General features: G+C 49.2%; 1 protein-coding gene across 1 annotated transcript in view; it reads right to left on the reverse strand.

Annotated features, from left to right (window-relative positions):
• WNT9A (Wnt family member 9A) overlaps positions 1 to 10,541 on the reverse strand; it is a 64,822-nt gene extending 54,281 nt beyond the window's left edge. The window contains exon 1 of the mRNA XM_034759777.1: positions 10,408 to 10,541. Coding sequence (XP_034615668.1) covers positions 10,408 to 10,502 — 95 coding nt within the window. The 5' untranslated portion in view covers positions 10,503 to 10,541. The remainder of the gene's footprint in view (positions 1 to 10,407) is intronic.
• Between the last annotated feature and the right edge of the window lie 1,566 nt (positions 10,542 to 12,107).

The following is a 12,107-nucleotide window of genomic DNA, read 5'->3' on the forward strand; positions in this document are numbered from 1 at the left end:
CTTTCTGTATTGGGGTTGTAGGGCTGCAAAGGGGGACTTCCTTTCATTGTGGTTAGCAGCTTCCAAAAAGCAAGTTAATCATTGACCTGCCCCTTCACCAGGAGACCAGAGTCCTAAAGATTTCAAGTGTCAAGTTCTGCATAGCCAATCCCCCGAAAGAAAAGAACCCGCCGAGTCAGACACTAAAATCCTCAGAGCTGATGATCTCCTCCTTGAGGAGTGATTGACAGTTGCACCTAGAAGCCCCAGCCAAGGTTGGAGCCTGGTTGTACTAGGTGTTGTAAGCAGGGTTACCTACTAAGGTGGTGAACATCAGGATAAGAGACAAAAAGCATTAGCCCCATTTACAGCAATAGAATTGTAGCAGAGCCAGGAATTGAACCCAGGCCTCCTGAAGTGCAAGGCCATCCTTCTGCTCCCAAGACTGTAGGGCAATTTCCCCCTGGTCTTCTTGCACACTGGTGGTAGAGGGAGCCTATATAGGGTGACCAGATGTCCTGTTTTTAAAGGGACAGAACCTTTTGGGGGACTTTTTCCTTATGTGGGGACCTGTAGTGGGGCAGCTGCCCCACTCCCCCAGAAGAGGGGTTGAAAGCAGCCCTGGAGAGGACTGCAGCAGGGAAAGGGATCAAGAATGGCTGGGGGAAGCTGATTGGGTAGCTGACCACAGCTGTGGCCAGCTCAATCAGGGCCCAGCAGCTGGGAGGAGAGTCTCTCTCTAGCTTCTGAGAGAGAAGGACCAGGCTTCCTCGGAGCTGAGAAGGGTACCTGAGGTGGAGTAGTGCTGGGGAAGGGCAGAGGGAGCAGGGGAGCTCCAGCCTGGTAAAGCCCCAGGCTGCAGGCCTTGCTAAAAAGGCCAAAAAAGGTACTGGGGCAGCAAGGAGACAGCCCAGAGATAGGCAAAGGTAGCAGGTCCTAACCCCCTTGCTGATGAGTGGTTTATAGACTGCAGTCTGCCCCAGTGAGCAGGGGCTAGATGGTGACTGGCAGTAACCACTGAGGCAAGGTGTGGAATAGAGGGTTGGTGTTCCCCTGGGTAGGGAGACCCAGATTGTGGGTTACTGCTGGGGTCAGAACCCTGATGTAAAGGGCACTGGGGTGCAGGAGGGACACAGGGGCCAGCAGCAGGTGAGACACCGGCCCACAGAGGGTGCTCTGGGCTGGAAGAGCTAATTCCCAGGATGACCAGCAGAAGGCACCACACCAGTGAGTCATTATCCCCCACCCTGTCCCGTTTTCACAGTTGCTATCTGGTCACCCTAAGCCTATAGTTCCCAGGAAGTTAAACACCCACATGTGGATTTGTGTATCCAGGTCTGAAAGCACCGTCCTTCACTTTCTGCTGTAGCAATAGCAAGTCTATTACAAGGTCAGACTGCACCAGGTCTATGGGCAAGAGCTACCCTCTAAGCTCTTCAGGTGCTCTCCACCTTCAGGAGATTTTGCAAGTGCAATCCAGTACTCCTCTTAGGCAGGCTAAAACAAATGCTTCTTCATCTGCTCTTCTGTAAGTGGTTCCCTCCACAGAGGAGGAATTGTTAGAAGCTGCTTCTTGAATTCACCAGGTCAAGGCCTACAATTTGGGAACTGGAGATCACAGTTTGTTGATCATATCCATTAAAAGAAGCCCACACATGCACCTCACTCATTTTAAAGGGGGTGAAGAAACTACTATTCCAGCTCAGGACCAAACCAAATGCTTCCTCATTTACTCCCATGAAATGTGAGACGAAAGGCAGAGTCTTGAACTGATGTGAGATTTTCTAGTCCCTTTTCTACATGGGACTAGAAAATCTCACCCTTGCTCAGTTCCCTCTTCTGCTACTCTTGATTATGGTCATTGTTTGGATTCCAAGACCACACATTTGGGTCTGGAGAATTGAGACCTCTGTATGGACCACTGGGGTCATTAAAAGGTGCCATGGGAGCGTTAAACAGCATTGAGGGGTGTTAGACCCACACTCCTGGCCAGATTCCAATTTTGGGAATTACATTCTGCCTATGTAAATTCCAGCTGTAGATTCAACTGGATACAGTATTCATCACAGCTCATTTTTCTAAACAGCTGCTGTGTTTCACTCTGGAGAAAAATGAACTAGACGATGGTACTTGTTATAACACAGTCAGGCCTGTACTTTGGACTAGTCCATAGCCTATACCACAGTTCAAGAACCTGCAGCATAGGTAACACTTTGAGTGTATGCACCACTTTCCCTAGATCACACTACCATCCAATATCCGCTGCAGAAATTCCCTACATGGAAAGGCAATATTAGGATAGTATTTAGATTATGTTTACATTGTGTCTCCAGTTGCCAAAGTCAAAGGAACAGAATCCTTAGTTTTGTTTATTACCCAAGGTGCTATAATAAAAAGAGAATTATGCAAGTATCCAGACAGTAGTCTCTTATCAAGTGGTCCCACAGAAGGTCATGAGTTCCAGTATCAGGCAATACCCAAACGAAAGGGCAAGTGCTTCATGGCCTGCCAGGACAGAAATGCTTATGGACCAGTAAGTGGTTCTGAACACTGGAGTGGACCAGGAGGGAAAAAAAGTCACTCCACATTGCAGGAGAAGTGCCAAAGGTGGGCATAGGACATCCCCTGGGATGTGGAAGGAGAGTCAGCCTGCATCTGGTACCAGAGAAGGCATTCCTGAGTGGAAAGTGTTGCACGACTTGTGACCCAGCCAGCCTGCCCTGACTCCAGAGGTAGCTATAGTGTAGAGTACAGATCAGCAAGGTTTATGAAGAACATTGGGGTCTGTCAAGATGGACCACCACTAACACAACTGTTAGGTAATGTTATTACCTTGTCTTGTCATGCGTTTGCAATGGGACAGATCTGACGACTTAAGCTAGAGTTTTTCGGCCAATGGGATGGACACACCCCTCTGCTTCCTACTCACCTGCAGTAGTGTGGCACACATGACTGGCCTTAATGATCTGTCACCCAAACAGGACACTGTTAACCTCATCTGTTACTTCAGAGGCCAATAATGCAAAGTCCACAGGGATTCCCTGAATGTTATCCTAACATCTGCCCTACAAAGAAAAGTGGAGGAGCAAAATAACCCAAAGCTTTTAAGCTACAGGAAAAATGGGGGGGAGGGGGGGAAGTGAAGTGCTATGCCTTCTTGGGATTTTCCTTTTAGCTTTGGGCTGATCCAAGCTACCCCCCTCCACTATCAAAAAATGGTTTTGATAAAAGTTTGGCACATCCTATGCAGCTCGTCTAAGTGCTCTTCATATTCAGGAAGCAAATATCTTTAACACTCACTCATGGAAGAGAGGAAGCCAATCTGTAGGAGATGCCTTCATATGGCATGCACCACTATTTGTAGTTGTGTTCTGCCTTACAATGCCCTTTACCCTAGCAGTTGTGTTGTCCTTTCCTCAAGGTGTGTCCCAAATCACTGAACATCTAGGTTCTTAATAAGAGAACAAGGCCTGTCTCACATTAGCAGAGAAAGCCTGTTGTCAGTTCAGTTTGGGAGACTCAGGTACTATAGTGATGAGGCCAATTAAGAGCCTAGATTGATCTAGGTCACCTAGTTTACCCTAAGGGGCTAGTATAGGATTGTTTCCTATAGCATGTTCTCTAGGCCAGAAGTTCGCAACCTTTTTCTTTCTGAGCCTCCCCCTCCCAACAGGCCATAAAAACTTCACAGCCCACCTGTGCCACAACTAGTTTTCTGCATATAAAAGCCAGGACCAGCACTAAGGGGTAGCAAGCAGTGCAATTGCCTGGGGCCCCCATACCACAGCCCCCCCCCCCCAGGAAGCTATGTTTCTCAGGCTTTAGCTTCAGTCCCAGAAGAAAGGGCTCAGGGCCCCAGTTTCAGACCCATGTGGTGGGACTTCAGCTTTCTGGCCTGGGCCCAAGTGAGTCTAACACTGGTCCTGCTTGGTGGACCCCCTGAAGCCCTCTTGCAGGCACTCAGGAGTCCACAAGCCACAGGTTGAGAGCCACTGCTCTAGACTTTATGAAGTCAATCATACAGATACAAGGGAGGAAGACCTCCCCTCCCCCCCTTGGCAGACTCCCCATCTGTCATCACAGGTCTTTCTCCCCTACCCAGTGTTCATAGAACCATAGGACTGGAAGGGACCTTGAGAGGTCATGAAGTCCAGTCCCCTGCTCTCATGGCAAGACTAAGTATTATCTAGACCACCCGACAGGTGTTTGCCTAACCGGTTCTTAAAAACCTCCAGTGACAGATTCCACAACCTCCCTAAGCAATTTGTTCCAGTGCTTAATCAGCCTGACAGTTGAGAATTTTTTCTAATGTCCAACCAAAACCTCCCTTGTTGCAATTTAAGCCCATTGCTTCTTGTTCTATCCTCAGAGGTTAAGAACAATTTTTCCACCCACCTCCTTGAAGCAGCCTTTTATGTACTTGAAAAGCACTAGCATGCCCCCCCCCCCCAGTCTTCTCTGCTCTAGAAGAAACCCATTTTTCCAATCTTTCCTCATAGGTCATGTTTTCTAGACCTTTAGCCATTTTTGTTGTTCTCCGCTGGACTTCTAGTTTATCCACATCTTTCCTGGAATGTGGCACCTGGCTGGAGTTGTGTCCAGTTCCAAGTCCCTATCAGGGCAGAGTAGAGCATTCTGTTTGAAGACCGTTTATTCCAAAAGTACTAAACATGTTAAGCTTCCTTGGGCTACCACCATATATTCTTTCCATCTCTAGTGTCTTCATTCAGACTTGTTTGGGCACCACACCACCACCACTCCAGGAACAATGCTTGTGACCAGTCACTTCTGATCTAATCTTACACTGAGCACATCAGTTGAAAACACCTGCTTTTCCTCCAAGTGGAAGAGATCTGGGATTAAAGGGACAGGAGTCATGAGATCCAAGTTCCAATCTGTTACAGATCTGCAGTCTGACTTCAGGCAAATCAACAGCGTATGCCTTTTCCTTCTGTTACAGGATAATGTTGACCCACCTTTGTAAAGCGCTTTGAGTGTCATGGACAGAGCACTGTATAACCAGGGGACTACAAACACTGTCTTGTGGAATTCTAGCAATTAAGATTCTTCTACTGCATGTACACAAAGCAAGAAACTGCAATGAACTAAGATCAGGAAAAAACAGGCTATATTTCTCCCCCCTCTCTTCCCCTCCATCACTTTTCAGCTACTCTACAATTCAATGGATCGCTCTCAAGAGAGGGGTCTTCATGGATCCAGAGAAGAAAATTAAGGAGCCCCCTCTATTGTGTTCACACCATCAATCTACTGCATTCTAGAGGGATACTCATCATCCTTGCTAGACCAGCCTGCTACTTCTGCAGTCTCCTTTGCTGGCAGGCAGACACCAGCGTTACTGCATGCTGACACAATCTCGTTAACATGTAACCATGCACAATTCCTGTCCCAGTGGCACTAATTACTGGGTAGGCCACCCATTTGGAAACATTGAATTCTTTCCCTGAAACAATTAGTTTGGGTGGAATGTGGGGGGGGCACAGAAGGGAAGAGAAGGCATCGTCCACAGCTGTCTCAATTCCTTTTCAGACCGTGGAACGGAGCAGCCAAGTTTGGAGCTCCAGGGTGACGTCTGTTTAACACGGCCGCCTGCAGTTCACCCCTCTCTGCATGGAGACTTTAAAGAGTCGCTACGGAGATGTTTAAGGCTCCTAGGAAAGGCTCCACAAAGAAGGGAAGTCCATTTTAACGGCCAGAAGAGGAGTATTGCCACATAGGAGTGGGTGCTGAAGGCCAAGCTAGATTTGCACTAGACACCTTGGTGCTTTAAAAGCAGCTCCTGCTGACAGGACGAGGCAGATTCTGCTCTGCTACACTGGTGTAAATCCCAGGTATGCTGAAAGAGGGTATATGTTGGTTAATCTGGTATAGATCTAGGAGCAGAATTTGACCTACAGAATTTCCCTTGGATATTAGGTTCCTTGTGCAGTTTTCACTTTAGTCTCATACCGAACAGAGGAGTCTCACAGGAGATCTTTGCAAGGGGAGTCAGCACATCCCATGCTGCCCGGCAGGGGAAAAGAAAATCACATGCATGTTTATACGAGTCCCCTAGAGGCCTGCTGGGTTTCTTTTCACCCACGCTCTGGCTTGTAAAGCAGAAGCACTTCCATTCTCAACAGTAGGGGTGCCCGTACTAAAGAGTGCAGCGCACCCAAGTATACCTTCCATGCACACTGTGCATCCACAACAATGCCTGATTTACAAGGACCATGAACCCAGTTATTGAATAGTTGTGTATAAGAAGGCTCAGTGAGCATGATCTCTGCTTTAGTCCTCTTAAAGAACAATGAAGAGATTAGCAGCAGATGCTAATCATTTGCAGGGCTCTAACCAAAACAGAAAAGATGCTTAATTTACATAAGCAAACTTCATTTTGCACAGCAAAATCCCCAGGACCTGGGATGCTCACCTAGCAGGATAGAACAGCTGGCATTTCCCCTGCACAAGATGCTTTAGAATAATCAAGCCCAAGTCTGGAGAATTCAAGTAGCAACACAAACAGCCCCTCTGCTCAGCAATGCAAGAAATTCCCTGAGACCAAGAAGGGAATCTGGAATTAAGTCGGGCACAGTGGACATGGCACCTCTCTCTTGAACCAGGCTATTAGTTTTGAAGGGCCTATAATCTAAACTGACTGTTGGCAGCTGGCTTTAGGAAAGGCTACTCCTAACAGATGCAACAGACTACCTGTTCCCCTACAGCATTAGCACTGCGTGGTTTAAATAGATCTCGGAACAATCCCCATCCAGCATAGAGAGTGGCATCAGAATGCAAATGCTTAGTGCCATCTGCTATTTTAGATGATGCACAATGTGGTTTGCAGAAGGCACAAACTTCCATGTGCTCACAGGACTGCAGGACCCTTACCACAAAACCCTCACCAAATGAGAGGTCTTCTCTCACGAAGCTAGCCCAGGAGCAAAGAGTTAAACAGCATGGGTTTGGGAAGGGAGCATGCAAGCCGCAGTGTTTTGAGACGTTTGCCAGACCACAGAGCAAGACAATAGACGTGGTCTTACTGGAAGAAGATCTCAGCTCCCCAGTGGGTGGTTTACTAATGGATTGTGTGGCTCAAGGTGCTGGAGTATACAAATCCCAGAGACAGAACCTAGATTCACTATTAGATTTCACGTTTGTTTACTGGACTGGCTCTCCCGATCTCACTCCACCCTGCTCCCTCTACCCATTACAAGCTGATCCCATTTCAAACAGATTCTTGGGGGGAGGGGGGAGAAGAAAGAGAATAAATAAATAACCCCACAATACTTCCCCCAGCCACTGGGAGTGGAACTACACCAGGATTAACAGAGCGTGCAAGACAGACTGCTTCAGTGTCTGAACTCAAATTTCTCTACCGAGATCAGTTGAGGTTTTAGCCCAGTGACTGATACGGGAAGCAAAGCCAGCAACAATTAGAGATCGATCTAGCGATAAAAGGGAAAGACAGGTCTTCAGTAAGATGCAGAGGTAAAGGAGAAGAAACCAAGTTGGGGGGGGGGGAGAAATGTACTTTTTCCTCCTTTCATGTGTTTAGCTTTAGACTTCAATTCAGAATATTGAGAGAATGGATCCTCCCATTGAAGGACAAAAAAAAAAAAGGCAAACTTTCCCATGAAAATATTCTATTTTCTTTGAGAACAGGATACACCTGCAAGTCTCCAGTCAATTCCCCTCCACAGGCTTCATTAATGGGTTGACGGAACCCTCTGCTGGTGCAACTGTGAAACTGCATGCAAAGCCTCTTCAAACTTGGGGAAGAGGTAACAGGTGACAAGAGCAGGGAAGTCGCGGGTGGACCTATGCTAGCAGCACACCACATCCACACTGCAAGAGAGAGGACCAAGACTCTTGGTCCAAGAGGCACCATGTAGCCAAGGAAAAAGGTGTATTCCGGGAGAGCAGTGAAGAAAGCACGCTCCAGAAAAGCCATGTGCTTGCTGTTACAAGGGAATCTGCACAACAGGAACCAGTCTTGTGCTTTGTAAGCATTAAGCAAACTAAGCTGCATGCAAGAAGAGTGAAAGCTGTAAACAAACCAAAACCCCAGGCTTCCTGTCTCACTTTTCTTTACCTGCAGACTAGAAGGGGTTTTGATAGCACTGGAAAGCTTACTGATCTTTAGTATATACACCAAAGAGAGAAGAGTTGTCAAGACATTTCTTTTAAGAGAGAACTAAGAAACGAGAGCCAGAATAGTTGAACCAGACAAATCTGGTGTGTTTAAACCAGAAAACTATACCAATTCAGAAACTACATTCAAAGCCCACATGCACACTTTGAGACTGGAGAGTCTTGAGATGGGGGGGGGAAGAAGGAGAGAATACTTGTTCTTGCTGTTTTGATTTCCTGTCCAAAAAGAGCAATGATCTGACACTTTCAATAGAACAGCTGGGGGGGGGGAAATCGAGGATTTGAGTTATTTTTCTATAAAACAGTTTGTAAACATCTGGATTTTACAACTGTTTTATGGTCATTAACTTGGTGGGGAGAGCTATGGTTTGGGGGGGGGGAGGACAGAGGAGAATTTATCCCTTAAGGAGGCTTCCCATGATGTACTGCAAGTTTAGACAACTGAACAACAAAACCACACCTAGAGTGTGCAAATCCCCTTTCCATCCTCTAGATTCCAAAGCAAATCACTCCCTCAACACAGACAGACATTCAGTTTTCCCCGCTACTGCCAGGTTTTTTAAGTCACGTTTTGTTTATGAAACTAAGGAGTAGCCTGATTTCAAAGAATCATGGCTCCTAAACAGAATAGCCAGATCCCCAGGACAGACACACAAACGTGCCGTTTGCCATTGTATAATGTGCCCTTAAGTTGCACTGTATGCAGAAAGAGGGAAGGGGGTGGGGGGAGGGTGGACCACAAACATAAGAAAAATATCTGCTTGGAGACTACACTGTTCCCCCACCACTAAACATTACAGGAAAGACAAAATAAGACTCCAGAATCAGCACAATTTTTTTTTTAAATAAACCCCAGTTAAAATGATCTCAGTCCGTCTGCCCAGGCTACAGGGAGAGATTCAAAGCAGACGCCAAATACAAGAGTTATGAATACAGCGCTGCTATTACTATAAGAAATAGGCAAGGGGGGGAGGGAGAAATCCCACTTAAAACACAAACAAACAGCTCCCAAGCAACAACCTGCAGCTTCTAGACTCCCAGTGATTAATGACAAGGTGGAATTCAAGGAAAGAAGCAACGTCCCGCGCCCGCTTTCCAGGGGCTTGACAACAAGCAAGGTTACTGGAGCCGAGGGACTCGACCAGAAACAGAGTTGCCAACACTACACTGCGGGGGGAAATGGGGAGGAGAGGCTGGGTCCCTTCCACGCACCCCTCTTTCTCTCTGCTGTTCTGTGCGGACTGATCCCACTCCGCCGGCTCCCAGGGCTGGCCCCCTGCCCACACCCGCCAGCTGATGTCAGTTCCAAGAACTCGCCGAGTGGGTCAACCACAGTAAAGTGTTAGGAGAACTGGCTCCCAAGGGCCCTAGCATCTCGCCTCGAGGGGAAGGCGGGGAGGGGTACCCAGATGTGGGCTAGATCACTGGCCTCGACCCACCCCAGGCAGTCAGGAAGTGGGGGGCACTGACACAGTCCTGGCACCAGGCCAGAGAAGGAGTATCCTCGCTCTCGAGGGACAGAGATGGGGGCTCCCCCAGTATGATCAGCACAAGCCAAGCACTTTGCAGGCAGCCCCAGCACACCCAGGGCAGCGCGCCCCAGCCTGGTACAGGGGGCAGTTGCAGGGCGCAGAGACAGAGGGTGCGGGGGACTAGACCATGGAGGGAGGTGCCCCGGCTGACCGGCCCGAAGGAGAAGACAGGAGGGTCCCGGGGCGCCGCTGAGCAGGAGGGGGGGGCGCAAGGTGCAGCGAGGGGCGTTCACAGCGCACACGGGCTAGGTGCGAGACGCGCAGGGCTGCGAGCGCCAGGGGCACCGAGAGGGACAGCTGAGTGCAGCCTAGGGGGAAGGTGGGGGACTGCTGGGCTCCCTGAGGTGAAGGTGCAGAGGGAGATGCTTTGGGAGCAGACTGCGGAGGGAGAAGTGGGGGTGCAGGGGAAGTTGCCTTGGGGTGCCGAATGAAGCTGCCTTGGGAAAGTGGGGGAAGCTACATGGGGGTGGAGGGGAGCTGCCTTGGGGGAAGCGGGGGTGCAGGGCGCACTGAGGTGGGGATGCAGGGGGAGCTGCCTTGGGGGAAGGGGGGGCAGGGCGCGGGGAAGTGGGGCAAGCTACATGGGGGTGCAGGGCGCACTGCCTTGGGGGAAGAGGGGTGCAGGGCGCACTGAGGTGGGGTGCCGGATGAAGCTGCCTTGGGGCAAGTGGGGGCGCAGGGGAAACTACATGGGGGTGCCGGCTGAAGCTGCCTTGGGGGAAGTGGGGACGCCCGGCGGACCTACCCGAAGTAGGCGGCGGAGGGTCCCGGGGCGCCGCCCAGCAGCACTAGGAGCGCGCAGGAGGAGAGCCATCCCAGAAGGAGGTGTCCATCCAGCATTTTGCTGCAGCGCTAGGGCTGATCATCTCGTTTCCCCGCAGAGCCCGATGAGGCTCCGGCTGCCCGAGCCGCCTTCTTATAGCCTGGGAGGCAGCGAGTGCCCAGCCGGGAGCGGGGCGGGGCCGCGCGGGCCGGCCCCGCCGGGAGGCGGGGCCCCTCCCACAGGCCACGCCCACACGCCGTGAGGGCTCTGCGGGGAGGGGCGGGGACGACTGGGGAGGGGCGTGGTTAGGAGCTCAGGCTCCGCCCCCAGCGGAGGCCGGCACATGCGACTGTGAGGGGCGGGCTGGGTGCAGCTGCGACAGGCAGGCTGGGACTCACAGGGAAAGAGGCAGGCAGATATAGCGGCCTGGGCGGGAGGGGAGTGATCGAGGCACGGAGTGCGTGTGTGTGTGTAAGAGAGAGCTTGTGCATGAGTGTGAGAATCAGCTGTGTGAGCGTGATTGTGCACACGAGCGGGAGACTGAAGCTCATGGCTGCGATTGTGTGCATGAGCGTGTGAATCAGCTGCCTGAGTGTGACTGTGCGCATGAGTGTGCGCGTGTGCATGTACGCTTGATTGTGACTGCAGGAGTGAGCAAGACGTGAAAGTGTGACTGGGCTGGAATGCTTGCATGATTGTGAGCATGAGCATGTGGGACTTGTGCAGGAGCTTCACTGTGCTTGTGTGTCTGTCGTGTCTGAATGAATGGGGTATGTGAGTTTGTGGACATGCGAGTGTACAGAGCGTGCGTGAACGTGAGTATGAAGTGTGTGAATAAGTGAGAGTCAGAGGAAACGTGCATATGTGAATAAACATGAATGACCAGGAGTGTATAGTGGATGAGTGTGAATGAGAGGCAAAGAATGAACACATGTATGTGAATGAATGTTTTGGTGTAGTAAGAAGTATAAGGTCCAGGGACATGGGGGTTATACTTCAGTGGATTTATTTTTCCGTGTGTAAAATGCACCTCTTGCAACCTCCAGGTGCATATGATATAAAAACTATCAAAATAAAATAATCATAAAATTGTCAACATGACAATTAAAAAGAAATTCCTTGAGCCCTAAATAGAAAAATCTTTCTGGCATTCCCAACTTTTTTGGGCAACTAGACCCATTTAACCAGACTAAAATCTTGATCCTATATAGATTCATAGAGTCCAAAGCCAGAAGGGACCATTGTGATCATCTAGTCTGATCTCCTGTATGACACAGGCCAGAGAACTTCTCCAAAACAATTCCTAGAGCAGATCATTTAGAAAAACATCCAAGCTTGATTTAAAAATGGCCAGTGATGGGGAATCTACCACAACCCTAGGTCAATTGTGCCAATGGTTCATTACTTTCACTGTTAAAAATGTACACCTTATTTCCAGTCTGAATTTGTCTATCTTCAGCTTCCGGCTACTGGATCATGTTATATCTTTCTCTGCTAGATTGAAGAGCCCATTATTAAATATTTGTTCCCCTTGTAGATACCAATGGACTATAATCAAGTCATCTCTTAATCTTCTCTTTGTTATGCTAACTAGATTGAGCTCTTGGAGTCTATCACTATAAAGCATGTTTTCTAATCCTTTAATCATTCTGCAGGTCTTCTCTGAACCCTCTCCAATTTAG

Source organism: Trachemys scripta, chromosome 2, assembly GCF_013100865.1.
Source record: "Trachemys scripta elegans isolate TJP31775 chromosome 2, CAS_Tse_1.0, whole genome shotgun sequence".
Classification (NCBI taxonomy): domain Eukaryota; kingdom Metazoa; phylum Chordata; order Testudines; family Emydidae; genus Trachemys; species Trachemys scripta.